General features: G+C 38.0%; 1 protein-coding gene across 1 annotated transcript in view; it reads right to left on the bottom strand.

The window, feature by feature from the left end:
* Positions 1-21,708, bottom strand: part of GFRA1 (GDNF family receptor alpha 1) — a 142,329-nt gene that overhangs the window by 26,243 nt on the left and 94,378 nt on the right. Inside the window, exons 5-7 of the mRNA XM_042818718.1 lie at positions 13,536-13,645; positions 8,026-8,160; positions 5,243-5,421 (exon numbers count right to left, since the gene is read on the bottom strand). Coding sequence (XP_042674652.1) covers positions 5,243-5,421; positions 8,026-8,160; positions 13,536-13,645 — 424 coding nt within the window. The remainder of the gene's footprint in view (positions 1-5,242; positions 5,422-8,025; positions 8,161-13,535; positions 13,646-21,708) is intronic.

Genomic DNA, 21,708 nt, shown 5'->3' with positions numbered 1-21,708 from the left:
CCTCAAACTGTTCCCCCGATGTTCAAAAGAGGCAAAAGATTCTCTCTTCTTAGAAATTCATCAGCTGTGCTAATCGGATCTTGAACTTCAGCAGGATTTCAGCAAGCTTAAAATCATTCATCTTGTGTGGTCCTGAAATTATTTGGCAAAGACACTGCAGAACATAAGTGCAGCCTTGCTCCAGTGGGAGTAGTCTACATGATACACCATTAGCACATATGTAAGCCTATGTTCACTGCAAAGCAGCCTTTTACTGTTGAGATACACTGCAGGTACAGCAATGCCAGCAATGCAAGTGGATTGCTGGCCACTTTCACAACGATGAATATCCAAACAAGCATACAGAGAAACGAGAACTGAGCCTCTCTTGTAGTGACCTGACCTTCCTGGGTTCTGTCCAAAAGGTACAGGAATCATGAAGTAAAAGAATACAGTGTCAAGGAACTGTACGCTTCTAAGAGCACATTTTTGAGGACCCCATTCAAAATGCTGCTCAAGAAAATAAGGATTAACTTTGTTGACATCAATGTGAATGGACAAAGCTGCCTCTGTTTTAGTGAAACAGAATTTTGTTTAGTGCTGTCCAGATTAGAAGGACGCAACAATTAAACATGAAACTAAACTACCCCTAGCTGCCAGATTTTAATCTGAACATGTAAAGCACAAAAGACTCCTTTAGGTACAGCAGAATTGCCTCTGAAGCAAATTAAAGATGCTGCTTTTTCAGAAGAAAAGCTGCCAATAGGTGTTCTGTAAATCACTTTTACCAGCAAGCTGACCCCATTATGTCAGCTAATCCTGGAAACACAGGAAGTAAATTTAAATCTTTTCATATGAAACATTTAGTCAATATTCTATTTTTTTTTTCCAATTTGTTCTGGCACAGCAATGGGAGTTTTATATTCTCATCCATCTTTTGCTCCAGACTGGAACTTTCTGTGCAGCTGCAATGTCTGGAGGTCCAAGTACAACGTCTCCCAGGGAAAAGGATAGGCAGGACATTTGAAAGGACAGTGCTTGCTTTTCCACAAAATGAAAAGAAGCCGAATGATCGCAGGTGGTGTGGAGGGACCATAGAAAAGAGGGTACCAGCCATATGGACAAGCTGAGACTGGTGTGCACAGGGGATAAATGAAATTCATTTTGTCTATATTTCAGAGTACGATCTTGACAGTTGTACTATTCCCTAATCAACTAAACTGTACATGCTGCCCATGATCCCTGTTTATGCTCACCCACTACCCATTATCATCACACGAAGCTCCACACTTACTGAGTCTTGATCCTCAGCACTACATGGAAGCTTTTAACCCTCTCCCAACACCTACACAATGCCTGTAATAATAATAATATGTGGCACACAGAAAGCTACATTAGATAGTTGTAGACAGTATTTCAAAAACCAGATTAGCAGGCACAGGGGTGAAGATCTGCAAAACCTAGACCTACAAGCTAAAAGGACAGTCGTCTCCAGTCTCAGTCACGTTTAACTTCTGCTCTCCTCAGAGAACTGTAGATTCTGTCACTTGCTTTTGTCCTAAAGGCTTGCCATAATAGATTCTTCTCCAAGTCCCAAGTTTATGTGGAATTGTGAGAAATCTATGGACAGCATGCAACATCACCCACACTGTTATAAACACTCCCCAATCATACAACAAATCCACAAAATTTGCTTATAAGTACCTACATTTTTCCTCTTTTCCTCTGTTTCCCTGCAAAATATTTGAGGTTTTAAAATCCTACCTCCTAAATCTGGAAATCTCCTGCTGAGAATAAAAGGACATTGACATGCTGGACTCAACCGAAAAATATTTGCCTTTAGTTTGAAGGGCCACATATCTCAGTTATATGTTCCACAGCTCACAGTTAATCAAAACCACAAAAACCTTAAATTCCATCTGAATGCTGAGCCAAGGTTACCTAGATCAGGACATTTGTAATAAACATGAGAAAACAAAGTATATTGCCTTTGTGTAGGGAGTTGATGCAGAAAATTAGAATGAAATGTACTCAGCCACTTTGATTTCTTACATTTTTAGTCATGTGCAAAATGTTCATTCAAATATTATAGCAAAGTCAGTATGAAAGCCTTAATATTTTATTTATCTCTGATGACTGTAGTCTAATCTAGTCTCATCTATCATCTGAAGTATATTTTAGTATCATTTTTCATTTCCATGTATCTTTCATGCAGAAGCAGCATTTTTCTTGAAGAATACATGGAGTGAGTGCACATCCAAAGTAATTCTCTTGTCCTTTTCACATAATCCAACATGATGGTTCAAGCAGTGGTGGCAGAACATGAGAATGAATACCATAATCATTTTTTGACTGGCACATACCAGTTACGACCAAGAAAGAAGGACAAACAAATAAATACGGTCACTAAATAGTAAATATGAGAGTGCAGCTGCCTGAAAAAAGATAAAAAAATGTGCTTGTGTAAGGACAACATCACTGGCCTTCATCTTCTGCCTTTCTGTTCACTTTGTAAAACTTCTATTCATTTTTAATGTAGTGCTGTAGACTCTGATAGGCATACAGCACCTCAGAAATAGCTGAATTTGGCATTTTGTATAAAGCTAGCCACTGCTTAATATTTGTATTTATAAAACTTTGCTGTAAGCCATGATTATAGAAAGACTCTTGATGAAGTTAAGCATCTTCCTGGAAAAGACAGTATGCCAATTTAACTCAGGGAGAGAAAAAAGTAATGCAGTGTACAAATCCATGCATACATAAACATGTCATAAGCATATACCAAAAATCAATGTTTCTCTGCATCAGCTGGAAGTAAGAGAATATCAGTATAATGAACTGTAAATTCTTGTAGAAGTGGTACACTGAAACAAAGGACCATTTCTTGATTTTAAAGTCCAAACCTTCAGCAGGTATTTGAAATAAATACTGACTTCAGATAAACAAAAAGTATCTCATACTTTCTTTAAGCACTTGTAGCCATCCCAGACTCCAAGTAGGCACGTGTGCAGGAGTACATGGCAGAATGACAAAACCATTAGTGAACTCTCGCTTTTCATACAACCATTCTGAACAAGTCAGGAAAAAATGTATAAAAATTGCTCAGCCAGTGACACATTTGGCAGACTGGGTTAATGCCCTGTATTTTACAACCTCAGGAGGTTAGTATTTGTTCATTTCTATGGCAATTTATACTAATCAATCACTTCCTGCTCTTTCCTCCCTTACTGTATGTATTTCTATGGCAATTTATACTAATCAATCACTTCCTGCTCTTTCTTTCTTTACAGCATTTTGAAATCCACTAACTAGGATACTCAGCCCTGTAGCATCTCAGCGATCACATCCTTATCCCCTCTCTGTCATTGTCTTTCCATACTTATGCTTCTAATTCTACTTTTCAGAATATTTAGGCTTTATTGCCTTTCTGAAATCTTTCTGCTCAGATGCTAAGTGTATAACAAAGCCCTTCAGATTCAGTAGCTTGAGTTCATGTTTTGAAAATACTACAAAGGCCTATTTTTTCATAGGAGGAGAGCCTTGGAATGAATACACTTTTCAAAGTGTGATATGAATGCTTTCAGTTCTTCTGCAAAATGTGAACTGAGGTTGAAGTCTCATGTGCAAAGTGGCATCAATAAACACAGGTTAAAAAAAAAAAGTAGGCTTGTTTTGGCACTTTTTGCAAGTTACTTTAAAAAGATGCATTGAAATGTAAGAGCTTTGTTCTCCCTGGTTTAATTCTGACACAGAAGAGGCAGAAAAAGTTGTAACCTGAATGTTGTATTTCACAAGAATAAATCTGTGTGATTCATGTAACTTTGGTGACCTCTGAGTACCAACATGTCTATAGCTTCTACAAAACGGCAGATCATTTCTTTAAAGGATGCTGTTTTCCTTAGAGACCTTTACTTCCATCCAGTGTATCAGGAGAACACTTGAAGCCACAGCACGGCTGTTAATAATCTCATGGGGAACATGGCCTGAAAATGCCAGACTAACATGAGTAAGGTAGGGAGGACAGGGAAGAACTTTTGTTTTCAGAACTTTGGGACATCTGTTGAGGCTTGAAAAGCATTTGCAAATCAAACCAAAACCAGTGAGACTGTGATCGCTTGCCACTTCTTAAGCTCATTATTTATTGTGCATTTTGGGAGCATCTGGAGGCCTTACAATATAGGAAGCTGTACAAAAATTGAAGGAAAATGCAATCTCTATCTCAAAACTCCTTAATATAACATGAAGTGAATTAATAATACCTGAAGTCATTTTTGCTTTAGATGCTAGATATTCTGAGTTCCAGATTTAAAAGATTACAGTTCTTTTTAGCATATTTCATTTGGTGAAATGGCCTCTGCATAGAGGAATGTAGTGCCTACAACTATCTTCTGTTCATCAATAACTTACAAACCTTAACTAATAATGAATGTACAGATATGAAGAGTCAAATTAAAACAGAAGCTCCTGAATTCAACACTGTTTACTATTAATTCTGCACATTTGAGTCAGTAACGCCTCAAAAGAATGTTAATCTACCTTGCTTGTTATCTTATGCTGTTTCCTGCCCAGATTTCAGTTCTCTGCTGCCCAAATTTTTCACTTTCTAAGGGCTGCACACTCATCACTGCCTTGAGCAATTGATAAGCCTCTTTAAAATCCAGTGACACACCACGAATAGGCTAATTGAAACAACGAACAAAATGGCTGCAGCCACTGGCCAAAATCACATCACAACTTTGATCTCACTTTAGGAGGACACCTGATTCAAAACAGTTTGTATCTTTGCCCCATTTCTTCATCCCTCACACCTACTCAGACAAAAAAAAAAAAAAAAAAAGGAAGAGGCAAAAAATCCCCACCCGTAAATTTACTGCCAGTAAGCTAATAAAGAAGTTTGGAAAAGACAGTATTTCATGATAGCTAACATTCAGAGTTCTCCCTGAGCTTGGTTTACTCAGGGGACTAATTTAAATATACTGGCAGGATTTAAGTGCACCACACTCATATCCAAATCTGTGCTACCAAATTAAATACTACTACCCTTTCTTTCTGTAACAGGGAGGCAAAAAGTCCATTCTGAAATCTGAGCATTTCTTATTTAAAACAGTGTCTGATATTTTGTATTGCATCCGGCTTGTAACTACAACATGGGAATAAACAAATACTCAAATGCGGGTTTGTATTCATGCAGCAGGACTTCACTGCACACAACTCCATGAACAACTTTCTTTCATGCACTGCAACGATTACAAGACTTTCTTACCTGCAGGTTTGCACATGCTGGTGAATCATTGTGGGTGGGTATTTCATTGTTGGTGGTCTCTGAACCTATGTTTTTAAGCCTGGAAGCTGTTGTAGTTGTGGCCGTTGTGGTCTGTACCGGTAAAATCGGCTGCCACACATTCACATCAGTACCATTACCAAAAGCCTGAATTGCATTTTCTGTAAAAAGAAATTACAGGCGATTTTCTACTTCAAAACAAATGGAAGAAAGCAGAAACTGTTTATTATTTTTATTATCATTGATTATTCCATTAAAAAAAAAAGTTGTACTTACAGAAACTCAATTTTTATTTTGAGAAATGTGTTTTAATTTTGAACATATAAGAAAGATGAATTAAGAGTCCGGAGCCACATAATCATCCAATGCAGCCTCTCCTGTGCAGTGCTCCCAGTCATTCTTGACAAAAGCCCTCGGTCTTACTGTAATCGTATTTGTTACCAACAAAAGGCATCAAAAATTTACTTTTACAGTTTAAAATCTACTTTGAATTTTATGTCTTAACTGAGGCAGCAGATGTAACATTACAAACTGAAACAATATGATACTGATTCACTTCTACAGCTTGTTGTATTAAAACTAATATGCTCATAACTAGAAAATGGCTTAACTAAGACAGTCTCTTCCTTACAGTTTTCAATCAAAATCTGCATAATTAGGTGAGGGAAGCATACTTAAACTAAAACTTCACAATATAAAAGTTAAAAAGCTTATCATGGTTTCATGGGATTAAAGAGTATGTTTATGGCAAGAGTAAATTGGTTGGGCTTTTTAATAAACAAATAGAAAAACAATTTTTAATCAGGTCTTCGGGGATTCAACACGGATTTAGGGATTTCTTATTTCAAATTCTTTGTATAAAAAATCAAACAAGTTCACTGGGGACTAATATGCGGAAGCTATTAATACTACTTCTCAGTGGTATTCCATCCCTTATAAAATAATTTACATTTAATTCTCATCTGAGAAAGATGTTTTTTATTCCAATATTAGTTCTCAGAACTCCAGTGCACATAGAAAAGATTTATAAAAGGCAATCAGTTGGCTTGATGCAGACACAGCTGTAGGACTGGAGTGAATTTTTCCTATTTTTACCTAAATAAGGCAATAGATAAAGCAATATTTTCCACACAGAAAGCTTTCCTAAGTGTCTGAATGACTTCTTAAATTAACAGTAACTCCTGTTAATTTGTTATCAGGCCCTTAGTGACGTTAACAATAAAAAGTAAATAGAACTTTTCCTCTTCTCTGTGAAGGGAAAAGACATTTTATTACACCCAAGAAACCTTTCTGTTTTCAAACTAGTAGCAAAAAAAAGACCATGGAGTCTCCATGCCTAAAATTTTTGAAAGGAATCTGTAACACTGTAGAAATTAACATTCCTAAATTAATAAAATTTGATGTGCCAAGGTATATAGAAATGGCACCACCATTACATATGAAGGAGGTCTTAGGCCATATTATTAACTTTTACACAACTACGGTTTGAATTTTCTTTATTTCCTGTAAGTAATTTTGAGTAATTCTTTTTTCCTTCCCAAGCTTAGTAAATAGTTTATCAAATAGCAACTTGGGTAACTCACTTCTTGCATGCAAAGCTCCCCACGGCTTCACAGAAGTGCTGTCTACTGAGGAGCTACAAATTGCGATTTTCAGACCCTATCCTAAAGCACAAGACTGATCCCTTTGTTAGTAGGAATGCAAGCATATAGAATTGGATGGGACACTCTGAATCATGAAGTTCATTTGTTCCTTTTGCACAAAGAAACAATGTATACTTCTTCTCATAATCAGGTGAATAATTACTTTTAAAATGGGAGATTTTTTCCCCCTCAGAACTCCTGCTGGAAGGTTGTTTTTTAACTTTAGTCTAATGGCTAAAAATTTTCCAATTCCGAGTCTAAATATGTATGGCCAACATCTCCCTTTCTGCTTCATTGCCAACACTGTCCTTTACATTAAGTAATTCTTTTCTCTCCTTGTGCTTGCCACTCTAATACAATTTCAGAGGACAAACATGTATCCTTTCAACTTCTGCTCTGGGGTAAGGGAGCCAAGTTCTTTTGGTCTCCTCATTTATCTGAAATTAAAACTCTGGTGCACACTCCACATCATCCAATTATGCTGCTCCAGGCAGACAGGAAATGTGAAAAGAGAACCTGCCAAAATTGACTCCACTGAGCCATTCTGAAATTTATAACAGTCCCTAATTTGGGAGTGAGCAGGACTGAAAAAAAAAATCAATAATTCAACAAAATCTTGAAAGTAGGTACCATCCAGGCTTTTGTTAAAACCAGACATTTGAGAGCAAGTAACCTAAAAAACCCAAAGCATAGCCACAAACTGCAAACACAATCCAATTTATACTTAACCTACAGCAGATCCTTCATAAATACACGCCGTTGTTTTTTTAACACAAAGTTCTTAAATTATACACAAGGCCCTGATCTGCTGTAACATCTTGCATAGATGCTCCCTGATTGCCAGGGTCCAAATACGTAAACATATTTCCATATGATATACTTCAGTTATTTGAACTTTTTTCCAACTGCTTCTTGCACTTACAATCTTGCCCATAAGCTGTAGTACCAGGAATATTTCTTTGCTGAAGTTTGTTCCATTCTAGCTCTTATGCCTACAGCAGAACCATGCTTACAGTGTGCAAAGAGATGGACTTCATGTATCACAACATACTCAAACAACAAAGGAACTCCATAAAAAAATGCTAAAGCTTCCTTAACGACATATTTTAATTTTGTACTTACTAAGGCATGTGTTGTCCTGGAAGAAATTCAGAAATTTCCGGCATTCATCTATGTCATTACCACTGTTGCTGCAGTCACACCATGGGGCAACGCTGAGACTACTTGAGTCTATGTAGTTTGGTGTCATCACTGTGCCTATTAAAGAACAGAGGAGTAAAGTACTGTGAGAACCCTACATACTGAAATATTTTTCCCTCGGAAGAAGACTAACAACATTTTCTAAGCTATATAATCAGAATGCAGATCCATGGTAAGTCTATAAGTCTCCAGCTTCCGGACTTAAAGAGTTCCTGGCTCCCTTTGCTCACCAGTCCTGTGCCAGATTTCACACCCCTGGTTGTTTGAATGCAACCACTTTAGGGATTGTAAAATGGTTCACACAGTAAAGACCCATTCCCTTCCTTCAAAAAGGTTTATACTGCAACACCACAGAGAGCTGCATCAGCAGAACTGACAGGTGAAGAATTGTGGCACAGGGATGGAGAAGAAGGTGGGAGCCTCTTAAAAAGCTTTTGCTGCCAAATCAAATATGTGTAGATTTACACACTAAATATCCAATCTTTTTCCTTGCTTATAGTTTCTATCATTTCCCCTCTGGCTGCAAATAATGGCTCAAACTAGACATCCAGACCTGAGCTACTTCCCCAAGTCTGCAGTCATCCTGAGAAAACAGTTCTGAAAGTCACAGGCAAGGAGAATGATGGTCATGCTGAAAGCTAATACATCTTGAAGGAGTGGTAACCTCACGATGCTCCTGGGGGACCTGCCAGCAGAGTGGGCTACAGCAATGGACAAAGCAAAAACATAACCAACATGCATAAAAGGACACAGTAGATTCTTTATGGGTAATAAACTAAACAGGTTAACCACAGGTTAATTCCAACACTCTTACAAATCCTTGAATAAATGTTCTCATATTTTTATGTCAGCTCAAGGCTAGCAAGAATCACATGAAACCAAAGAATGTGTTATATGTCCTAAAAGTTATACAGGAAATATTCACCACTCATCTGGATAAGGCAACTGTTGTAAGATCAGCACTTATTCTTAACTACGAGTCTCACTGAAGACATCACCTCAGTATGTCAGGGATTTCAAATTTCCCTAAGGATTGGGAAGTCTGAATCTTTATTTTATTTTGTTTCACCAAACAGGAAAAATTAAATAAAAAGGGGCTGGTGTTCCAGACTTGTACTGATTACAGCAGTTTCAGGAAACAAGTCCTTCACTGTGCAATCTACAGATCTAGGACGGGCTATAAATCATGAGGACATGTGGTCACAGCTGCTCAAAACTGACATCAAAGAAGTCATTAAGAAGATGTAATAAATGAAGGATAAATATTAGAGACTTGATGTGTACACTTGCAGAAAAAATTTGGTCCACAGGTCCAGGGTCCAAAAGTCTGTAATAGCACACAGGAAATGGCTATCAAATACCAGGCTAAAAAAAGTAACATTAGAAATAACACAAATCACAGAACGACGTGAAATGGCCTTTCAGTCACTGGGCAGTGCTGGGAACTGAACAAATCAGCATGCAAAATAATTCATACATGATGTGGGAGACAAAGGAGAACAGACATTAAGAACTGGCCTCAGAAAGGCAGTAATGTACATGAAAATGAACACAGTGCAACTGCCAAGTCAGAAAAAGCATCTTTTGTTTTGTTTTGGGATGTCTTTAAATTAGAATGCAATCCTATGCCTTTATCTACTTCCAACTTTTAACAAAGAATTGTGGTAATAATTGCTCAAACCGTACATGAGATTAACACATGAGTAAATACAACAGTACAAAACCTATTAAATGAAGGTGTAGAATTCAGTAAAACAGGCAAATATCATTTGCACCATTAAAATGAAAACTTGACAGTAGATAAATAAGAACAGGAATAACGTTATATTAAAATAGAACAAGTGAAAGTATCTACCCATTATTTGTTTGATGGTTCAGTACACTGTTTCAAGCCCTGAATGGGCTTGACATGATCTGAAAAGAAGTGAGAGAAAACAAAAAGCAAGAGGATTTTGCAAATGGAAAGAAAACAGTCGGCCTCAAAAAAAAGATAAGTAGCAAACGCTTAGTGAAGGGTTCAGAAAACAGAAAGGTACTGAGGAAGTAAAAAAGGTCACTGAGGAAAGACCTTTAATCATGAAGATTAATTAAATGGTCAAGACGGGCTAAAAGAGGAAGAGATATGAAACTATTATCAGGGTTGATGAATATTGGAAAGACAGGACAAGGAATGTGTATATGCAGCACACAAACTGTACATCCAGCAAAAACAGAGTGGCTGAAAGAGCAGCTAGTAGAAAATCAGTCTGTCATTTAAACCTGGGGGCAGATGTGAACCCAAGCGGATGATATGCTTGGTTTCCTGGGGTGGATTTTCTTTTTTCCCCTGCAACGTGCGTGCCTTCCCTCCTCCTCTCTCCTCCAGCCAGCATCTTGGAAATTCTGCTGAAGGACACTAACAGATCAGAGAAACCACGGTGGTTGGCAGTAAAATAGGACATGCCTGATTTAGCGTGCTCTCTGTATCAAATAGTTTTGTGACAGTCTCAGTTTTAGGGTTGTCTCAATTTTCTACGAAAAAGCAGAATTGACCTGAGCACAGCCAAGAGGTTTCTCAAATTGGGGCCAATTAAGGATGAGGAAATGGATGGTGGGTTCAGGAGCGGGGTGTGCGATTGAAGTTGCTTTGACTCACACGTGACCCAATAAATCAAAACCAACAACAGGAGTTTGCCCGAGATCAGTGGAGGGCATGTAATGCAGTAATTGCTAATATTTTAGTAATAAGAATGTTATCAGACCTCCTTTTGCATGTTGGGGGCAGAAAGTATCTTAGCAAATGACAGAAATCAGTTGGCCACAATCTAAAGACAATGTACTAGATTCAGAAGCAAGCATCCACTCCTGCAGCTCCAGCTTATTCGTACAAACTCCCACAGAATTCCAGAGAACAATGGAGAAATGAAATGGATTTTGCTGAAAATTGGTGAAAATGTGTCAGAAAATGAATGGTAAAGTAGACCTTGAAGTCAGCAGTTAGAGCAGTATTCAACTGACGCTGAAGCACAGACAAGTCCAGATGGTTTAACTAGGCTGTAAGCAAAGCACTGAATTTCAAACATGGCTATCAATGGTAATGAGAAGACGGTTGGACTAGATAATCTTACAGGTCATTTCCAACCTTTCCAACCTAGATTCTATGATTCTATCTTCAGTCTAATTTTGCATTTAATAACTTTCATCTTTTTTCCTTTATATTCTGTAATTCTTTAAAAATATTAATTTATCTTCGTTACCGTAACAAGAAATCTAAGGTGACTTACTGAAGTTTTCCAAGTTGCTGTGAAATATGCATAGCTTTAAGACTATATATGACACACTGATGCAAACCATAAAGCACCCTGTATGGACTAACTTCCATACAACTGGTAAAGCTCCTCACAAAAAAATTGTGACTGACTCTTCACGCTTAAGTCATTTATTTCAGGGCAGAATTGCACTAAGTTCAGTGAAGTTAACTGATGTACATCCATGTATGTGGCAGCAGAATCACATCCACCGTATCTTCCATAGAGAATCCTAATTTTCCTGAACAAAATCTGCAGAGGCACAATTTTTAGTACATCTAATGAAATAGCTAAATTTAAAAATATTAAATCATAATGAATAGCATTTTATCTTAATTAAAACACCTGGACATCCTGGAACTCTAATATATTAATGAATTTGCAACAGCTTCTTACCCAGGGCCTCTCTATCTGCAGATAGGAGAAACAGTGTACCTCTGATTTTGATCTCAGATACCTTCTTAAACATTTGATAGTTTTCATGTAATTTACTCCACTTTTATAGCAGCTTGGTATCAGAAGCAGGAATTCACTGCTTCAGTATGTGCTTTGGTAAATTTGGTTTATCAGAATTACTTCTGAGAAGTAAAAACTTTTGGAACAGCCAGTTCTCATCTATTTGCTTGTATTTGTATCCATTTGCTTGTATCTAGAGGCTGACAAAATTTAAAAAAAAAAAGAAAAAAAAAGAGGAAAAATGTTTATTTTTCTCTTTGAAAATCAGATCTCCTTTTGATTTCATTTCCTCAGGGATCCATTCCACGTTTTCCCTGTTTGACAGTGTTTTGCAGCACAGTCATCAACAGTAACACAAAAACACCTTTCTGTATGAACTGGGCCATCTCTGAGCTTAAGCTGAAATATGGATCCAACAAAACTGTCAGCAAGATTCAGTAGGTCCAGCAAGAACTTCTTGGCAGCTCTTACCCAGAAGTATCTATTAGTAACAGTTACTCTTTGCCAGCAGCTAGATTTCTTAATCTCAATGACTGGATCGGATTTCAAAGCTATTCAATCCTATATTTTAGAGTCAAATGACATTCTGTCATAACTGTTCATATGCTGTAGCCTTTGCATACTGTCTTTATCTCTTAAGACACACGGGCATGTCCTCCAAAATTATGGCGTTTTATTTTACCAGCTGCCCCATGGACTTACCTCACTTGCTCAATGTTAAGAGTTTTAGGAAGGGTAACAAGTCAGTGAACATCGCTTTCAGTCATTTTTCAGCAACATCCACCCTATTTCAGATTTTTTATTTTTTATTTCAGATATTATTTCAATAGAGATTTATTTAACAGCGGAATCTGCTGCAGGGCCTCAGCTGGGACCTTCACGCCCAACAGAAGTGGCTATTACTGCATTGCAGCAGGTGCAGGCTGTAAGCTTAAAAGAATCTTATCTGGTGCCCTTTTAAAAATCTGTTTGTTTCGGAGTTTTGACATTCACTTATTCTTTATTGCCCAACCATGGTATTTCTGTAAGTTCACCTTCCTGATACAATTCAGGAATCAAATACTGTATGCAGGGTATGGAATCTGACTCACATATAGGCATCCTGTTTTCAGTTGGGAAATTGACAGTAAGCAAACAGATAATGTTGGAGGAGAGGTGTTTGGAAGATAAATTTGGTCGCAATTCCTCTCCGTTGACTAGCGCCTCAGAAAACCCTTAGAGCACAGAGGAGGAGATTGTGGAAAAAATAGCAGCTGCAAGTGAAAGAAGGCTGGGTAGGTCTTTTATCACATTCCTCAAATGTCCAAATGTCTTGTTTCTAAAGACTAAGAGGTATTTTACCCAATCTTGAGGTGAGAGCTGCAAAAACAACCAAGCTGTAGTTTTTTCTTGTTCTTTTTAGCTTCTTACTTGATAGTCCTGCCCAAATTCAACCATCATTTTACTTTGTAACCTTAATTTATACTTGTTTATATCAAACTCAAGCACATTATTCTCTATCTTCAATCTCCTTGGAATGTACAGATTTACCCCAGGGATCCCTGTAAGGTTAAACAAGACCAACACATTTAGTTGAGAATTTTGCCTAGAATCAACAGTACTACTTTTTTTGCTTCATAAGGGTCTTCAAAATATCCTTTGGGTAGATTTTTTGATGAAGCAAGCCCCCACCGCTCCCTGCACTCTTACCAATAAGCCCCGAGTAAGCGAGGAGGCAGTCAGCATAGTTCTCCTTCAGACAGCTACTAACAGAGCGTGACTCAGGCTGGCAGTTTGTGAAAAAATCTGCAAGGCGAGATCTGTAACATGAAGAAAAAGCATATCTTTAAAAATCAAGCCTGCAGGCATTCTTACCTTTTACAGTCTTTTCATTTCTCGACAGCACTTAGTATTTTTTAACTTAAATATACATTGGACAGATTTCAACTGATGAGGGTCTTTTACCAGAATCCATTTCTGAAGCAAGAACAAAAAAAGTATAAGAAAACAGCAAAAAGAGACAAAATGACAGGGAAATGCATGCCCTTTATTAAAAGAAATACTCTGCATTTTTGTGGGAAAGGAAAAAGGAAAAAGGAAAAAGGAAAAAGGAAAAAGGAAAAAGGAAAAAACAGAGACATTTTATCAGGAGTGGTCATTTTGCCTGGACCTTAACTCCGGAATCTGTTTCTGTGTAGGAATAGAACACAATTTTGCTGGTTTTCTGATTACGCAAAACTGTATGATCGTGCTTCCAGAGCCCTTTTACTCCATTACCTGAGGCAGAACCTGCTTTAGTACTGCTCTGAGTTTCCAGGGAATGGGTTTACCCCTGCTCTGCACTGGCCTGGAGAACCAGCTGGCAGAATTGGTGTTGCAGGCAGATCCAGATGGCACGATCTGCACAGCCCCCTGGAGCAATGGTACTGAGAACCTATTTGTTCTTGTAAAATGTGCATTTATCCGAAGTCTACAGCACTGAGCCCTGGGCTCAGAAGAAGGGATTGTGTGCTCTGCATTCAGTTCTGCTTCAGCGTTATCTTCCTTTACCTCAGTTACCCCATTTCCAAGAGGGGGAGAGCATTGCTTACATATGGAAAGTGCTTCAAGTCAGGGGCTGAACCTATGCCACAATTAACAAGTTATTACAACTTTGGAAATCAATAGAAAAGTTCCTAACATCCAAAAACAGTTCTGTTTATTTGTACTTTAAAGGCTACACAACACTCCCATCCAGGCCTGTAAAATTTGAGAGGCTTCACTGAGCTAGGGCAAGGTGCATAATGTGCAGTCTCTCTTCTGTCCATCGCAACTTGCTCTCCTCAGCTGTGCTGATGCTTGTAAGCCTCTTGGAGCAGCGACTTTTGTTATTTTATGAAGTCATTTAGACTTTTGACTCCATGAACAAAATGATTTCACCTCCTTGCTTTGATTTTCTCCTCTGCGAAAAGGAATGAAAGCGTTCTCTTGCTTAAAACAACTCAGAGTGATTCTTCAGGATAAGGCGTTTAATCTTTGCAAAACCTTTCAAAATCAGGGTAGTATCACAAAAGCATTTCCAGCTCTGCTCCAGCATTACGTAGATTTGTAATAGCAATGGTCTCTTTCAGTTTTGCAGCAAAAAAACAAAAGTTAGCAGAAACAAGTTATTTGCACAGATTTACTGTCTTTCTTGACGTGCTCCAGAGACTAATTATCTTAGCTTGCTTTATTGTTTTACCTATCTCAGAATGTGAAGGGATGTACATCATTAATTGGCCTGAAAATAGTGATGGGCAAACTTCAAAAGGTTCACAGGCTTAGTTTCAGAAGCATCCTATAAATAGACTGTATGCAAACTGTACCTGAACTCATCTGAGCTATTCTCATGACCTCTTTTTAGATCCATACCTACCAACAGCAGCAAAACCACAGTTGCCTTCAAACCATACTAATCTGTAAGTTTTTTACTCTCTCCCTTCACTTATTTAACCACTTAGCCTTACGATAGACATCTGTACCCAGCAGCCTTTAAATGCAAGTTCTCTGCGTGTCTTTCAAGATGCCTTGTAAGTATACATTATAATTTCCCCAAAGTCTCAGTTTTGCTGGTGAGTATTTACTATACTTGACAGGGAACAGGCTGAGAAGAAATGGATTACAAGGGATGGGAAGAGTTAAGTAACACCTTACATACAGTTTAGGCAAGAAACCCTAAGTCACTGTGATGACTTCATCTCTCAGTCAATAAATACAGCTGGGATCCAGTCTCCTGAGCAACCTGGAACAAAGATGGCCAACAGTTCCTAAAGGTTTTATAAATTCTACTGATAGTTTCTGTTTTATGAACAGAAAACAGCATATTAGATCTATCTAGTATGAAAAACCTTTGCCGCCATGGAAGGAGCAAGTCTGCTGTATGTCCTGTATTTCTATATTTTTAAAACAAAGTAGCTCCTAGAATTTTAAATTTCAGTATTTATGAAACTCCAACTAAGTGATTTTGGAACTGAAATTACATGGTCAGCATCTTGAAAATCTTGAAAACACTTACTGTAATCATTTCATCATTTTTAATTGTCTAATTCTCCCCTAGATTATTAGGAGCTCTGGTCCAGAGATCATTTATTAAACTCCTCTTCCCCAAATGTTTTTAAGTACTGATAAATACGAAATAACACCGGTCATTTACTACTCAATCTGCCTAAAGGATATATTTGTTGTAGCAAACCCTGAAGGAGGCTAAAAATTGCTCTGCTGATCCCTTTGCATACAGTTTGATTTCTATGTTCATTTCTGAAGACCTTTTGTGGTCATAAAAGGTAATGATCTGACAATGTTGCACATTTAATATGCCAAATATAGTTCAGAAAGCTCTGGTGCAAGCATTACTGGACACTGTCACACACCTCCCCTCTGGTGAGTCATCCAAACTTCATACTACCAAAGTACTTACTCTCCCTCTTGAGCTGTTAGCTACACCTGATATTCAAATGGATTCATTTCTACTGGAGATAAAGCTAAGGTCAGCAAATAAAAATAGAGACAGACAGCCATCTATCATTAAGTATCTCCATCAGTAAAGACGTGCTGATTAACACTCACTGAAAATCCAGCCTAAGATATTTCCAGGAGTGGGGCACTGATGGAAGTGCTCATTAGTAATACCAAAACAGTGGTACTGCCATTTACTTAGAGAGAGAAATTAGCCTAATTAGAAGTAGCAAAATCATTTATTATAAAGTAACACACAGGATATAAAAAAGCATTTGGGTAAAAGAGATGATCCTTTTAGGCATGCTAATAGGAAGCATTCAGATGATAGAAGTCCTATTAAAAATTGCAGTTTGTATTAACTTTGTGTTCTTTCAGCAAGAAGCAACTTGTGGGTAAAGTGCCTAACCCCCAAATGAGCCATTTGGTCAACTAGAAGACAAACTCAGGTGGAAGCATGTGTGCCTTCCAGTGTCCATGGTTTCACACGTGCAATGTACATACATGTACCTATTTACTAGGTGGCTGGATAAAAAGACAGGCAGTTTTTATATGGTGTATATTATACAGCAGGGCCGCATCAAAAAGGAACAATTTCTTTCTCCATGTAAGAATCACAAATCCTCTTTGCACTGAGCAGCATTAATGATTTTTCCCTTCCCTTGTGTGAAAAACTGAACAAACTGAAAAGCACCACCCAGAAATCTTCTTCCTAGGAGAAAAATACTTCTCTTTGTAGAGAAAAAAAAAAAAAAAAAAACCAAGTCAGAAATTAAATGAGTTCTAACTTAGCCCTGGAAAATCTCCTCAAAGTGAACAGCAGATCTTCTGGAAAGCTTACTTTAAATAGTTTGCATACTGGTAACAAAAAATAAGAATAATCCTATTGGCAAATTCAAAGAAAATCTGCTCAAACAACAAACATTCCCTCTGCAGAGAGAAAAAATCTCAAACCTGCTATTCTCTAAGGCTTTGTATTAGCACCAGTAAAAGCATTTGTAACAGTTAGGAATACAAAGAAAACAAAGTTAATTTGCTTTCCTTATGATACTAGTTCTTCAAGCACTCAGAAGAGTAAATCAAAACTTTCAAATTTTGCTTATAAATAAGGTTTGCTAATAGCAGTATTGAATCTAATCTGCATAAAATGTTTGAGAAAATTTAATTTTATATTAGGACAGCTTGTTGCATAGGCAACATTGATTAGATTTTTACTAAATTTATTCTGAAGGTTTCACAGAAGTTCTTTGATGTTCTGAAATACGCTTTGATATTCATCAATTCTTACTCTTTAAAGTTCACCAACTCAACCTCAGTGTTGGCTGCACAGAAATGCAGGTTGCAATATATGAAAGTACAGCCTAAATTATGACGTTGCAGGCAGTATGTATCTTCAATTGCTCACTGGCAAAGGCTGAATGACAAAAGAGAGAAATCTCTCTCAGCTTTGCCATTACAGTGGTGATCTTCAGCCTAAGAAGGATGCTGGATCTGGATCTCCTGCTGACCACACTCACATGCACTGTCATTTCCAACTTCTTTCACTGACTGTGAAAACAGGCAGTGAGGGCTACCGTCCTCTGCGTTCATCTCAGTGACGTCAGCGAAGGCTGAACATACTCACTACCACATCTCTTTACATTGCTGTTTGTGTTTAAGCAACTATTTATGGTTCAACAGCAGTACCATAAAGGGTACGTAAATGCCAAAGCTGAATGACTGTAGTGACTAAGCTAATTAGTTAAAGCTGCTCTAGCGTCTAGACACCATTTGGTAGATGTAGTGCAGTCACGTAAGAGAAGTGCTGCATCGATATTCAAAGAAGAAAAGAAATACAAATCTGACACTGAAAAATTTCAGACTAAGTCGATGAATATGTGTCACGGTGATAAATGACACCATTATAGGAAGAAAAAAAAAGAAAATAAGCCAGAATACTTGTTATACTTGTTCTTCTTTAGCAAGGGTCAAATGCAGCATCTAGCTCCATACCTACAAATAGCTCCTGTATAGCTGAGGTGGTGCTATGCCTCTAACAGGGGCAAGAGGGCTTGGTATGTGTCAAAACTAATGGGTTCTTTGTTGGAGGAGTTTTTCATTTTCGCTTTGTTTCATAAACACACAGTGAGTGGGCAGAAAGAAAAAAAGTCAAAGGCTACATAAAAAACTCTATCAAGCAGTGAACTGAAAAGAGCCTCAAAGCAGCTCCATCACTACGGAGACAGTCCTCCCAGCACCTGGTGATTGAGAATTGACCAATCTTTGAAGATTTTTTTTCATCAAAGGTACTAGAACTGTATAATACAAATATATATATATATATATATCACAGCTCTTTAGTTATGGACACATACTACTGAGCATCTGTGAGCAACTACAAATTTTTGCAGTGACAGTGCCTGAGAGGGCAGTAACACCCCTGTCCACCGATGGCTCTCCCCCACCTGCCGGCAGCCCAAGGCCCCATTCCAGCCTGTTCCAGCTCCTCCAGGCCATCAGTCCCCTGCTTCAGTGACACTCAAGGTGCTGCCCTCCACTCCCACAGCCCTTCCTGCCTGAAGCCACACTGAGCTGAGCCACATATGCCTGTCCTTGGCCAGTCCTTGTTCCCAGGTGCCAATGCCTCACTATGCCCTGTCGTACAACTTGGCATTTGTACCTTTTTTCTTTTTTTTTTTTTTTTTGAGATCAAAAAAAGGTGTTCTGAGCATCTTTACTCCTTTTTGAAGGGTAAAAAGAGTTAACATCAGACCTTTTGGCTCCCAGACCTGGATACCGAAAGCAGTTCCTCTCATATGAGCCAAATCAAATCTTTTGTAACTGGCAGAAACCGCTGAAGGATCTTGGACACCACATATCAGCTACTAGCTGGAAGAAGCTGGCTTTTATCTGGTTTTGCTTCTGTTTCTTCATTTCAAATGACTTGAAGCCTAAGCCCACACAAATATTTGATTCTGGATTTCTTTTATCTTTGTAAATTGCATTGTTTATCTGGCAGTAAAATGCAGACACTCCTCAATTACATAAAAGCAGCCGATTCAGGTTGTAGGATATCTGGATACAGAAGCAAAGAGCAGAGACCACACAAGATTCATTCCAAGGCCTCTCAGCACCAAGAGGTGCTCACCATGCAGGGCATCAGGCACCAGGACCACTCCAGCAGAGCACTATTTTTCCAGCCCAACCAACTGCTGCCCCACCATGTCCAATGGCACCCATGTCAGGCAGGCTTTCAACCTACAGGACATTCAACATTCCAAGCAATGGAGAGCTGCCTGCTATAAAGCCAGTCATGTAAAATCCCAACATTTTCATCAATGCTAACCCATATTTTAAAATTAAAAATACACTGTATTCTTTCAATTTTTCTACTAACAAAGCTCACCTTTTTCTGATTAAAAATTGCTCTAACATGAACACACAGTAAGCTCTTGCTTTATTTTTGTATCGTATTCAAAGCATAATGAAGTCACACACTATTCTCCATTAATGCTATCCTTTCCTCAAGCTATCTGCTAGGATCCCATTAGATTTTTCTACACAATGTCTGCTACAGCAAATCAAAAGACCTTACCAAAATACTGATCTCATAGTTTATCCATGTTAGTTAAAGCTTCTAAGTAACACAGGGTCATATGTTGAAGTATTTATAATTTAATATATTAGGTCTCCTCTGGGTTTAAGAAAAACGACTAAGCTCGAATGCGATTCTAAATAAGTGTGATTTATTTGCAATTGGGTAGAATAAATATTTTTTTTTTGCTTCTGACCTTCTGCGTAATAAAACCAATTTTGAAAAATATGGTGCAAACCCTGTGCACAAGGTAATGCAATAAAGAATTAGAACAGTGATTTTCTGATGCAGTGACACAAAACAGGATTTTCTCTTTCTGTTTGCAAAAAAAAAGAAAAATTACCTCAGACCACATTTTAGAGGCCTGTTTGAGAGAACATCTGGAAAGCATTCCGCAGGAAATCAAACCTACATTAAATATGTTTTGTGGGGCTCTGTTTCCTTGCATCGACTTTAAGCATGCATAATGTGTTTCTGTCTTCTCAGCTGCAAAGAAAACACTTCTCCGAGCATCTTCTACAAAATTGTAGGCTGAACTGTCAGACCATGATTTCTGTCAGGGGACAGAAGATGTTAAGATTTCTATGTAGTTTATCTGTAACAAAGCTCTCCAATAACATGAACAAATCCCCTAGCCACTTTCAGAGTACTGAGAGTTTGTACATTTCCATTTTATTTCATTTCCTTTATTCTGTTTAATTTTAAGTTTCTAAATATAAATAGCTGTCATGTTTAAAGACGTCCAAGCCTCAGAGTCTCTCGATAGAATGTTACTCAGGAAAGAACTAGTCTGTTTCAGAGAGAGTTGCTCTCACTTCATTAGCTGGACAGACAGGAGTGTCTTTGAATTACAGATTGAAAACATAAGAAAATTATTGCCGCACTCACAAAGTAAGCCAAAGAAACTAATGCCTCTGCAAGTCTTCGAGTGTGCCACTGGATGCTGAGGTGTTTATTAACAGCTACAGCAAGTGGTTCCAAGTACCTGAGAAACACATTCATTACAATAATATTCTCTGTAACCACATGAATAAACTGTAATAGAATATGGCTCAAGCATGAAGCTATTGTGGAGTCTAGAAGCAGAAAAGGAGAAGAAAAAAAAAAGCTTCCCATAGAAGCATGTAGGTTCTCTGTTTACCAGAAATGTTCCTGTTGGCAAAAATATGATGCACTGAACATCAGGTCTCCTAAGGTTACACAAAGATTGTTTTTGCATGCCAACATCCCTTACTGGCACATCAGGATGTGCAGTGGCAGAATATCTCGGTGCCCCTTTGCCCCCTGAGTCATTCCTGACTAATGGAAAATGGGTGCATCCTTGCATTTGATTGTGCATAGTCTGAAGCCAATGTGGCTGAAACTCACCCTGAAGCTACGCTAAAAGCTGTTCTTAGCTTGGGAGTCAGACAACAAATATCAAATCGGAAGAACAGCATATAACAGCAGATTAGAGTCTCTTTTGCGAGAAGCTTTTTGGCCGTGCACAAAACAGCCCCATCAAATGGAAAATCCCCATGTTTTGGCAGAAGCAAACCAGTATGGCATTGATCTTACTCAACATGCTTTACTTGCTTTTAGAAGATATATGGATATCAAATGCTAGTAAAAAAATCACTGATTTATAGGATGAAGTTGGAAAACAAACAGCTTTTACCAGTTAAAGATGACCATGGATGTCCTAAGAGTTTTTTTGTTTGTTTGCTTTTTGCCTCCACTGTCAAAAAACCTGAACATGGCCACTGAGGCTAAGAGAGCTGACAGCCTGTGACATATCCAGCTGCTTACAGAAGTTCCTCTGAAACACATTTTATGTTTTCAAGAATATTTTGCAGA

This window comes from Centrocercus urophasianus, unplaced genomic scaffold (genome assembly GCF_019232065.1).
Source record: "Centrocercus urophasianus isolate 14NV4802_14NV808 unplaced genomic scaffold, USGS_Curo_1.0 seq_17, whole genome shotgun sequence".
NCBI lineage: Eukaryota > Metazoa > Chordata > Aves > Galliformes > Phasianidae > Centrocercus > Centrocercus urophasianus.
Note: the sequence above shows the minus strand (reverse complement) of the source record. Positions and strands in the feature narration are given on the sequence as shown.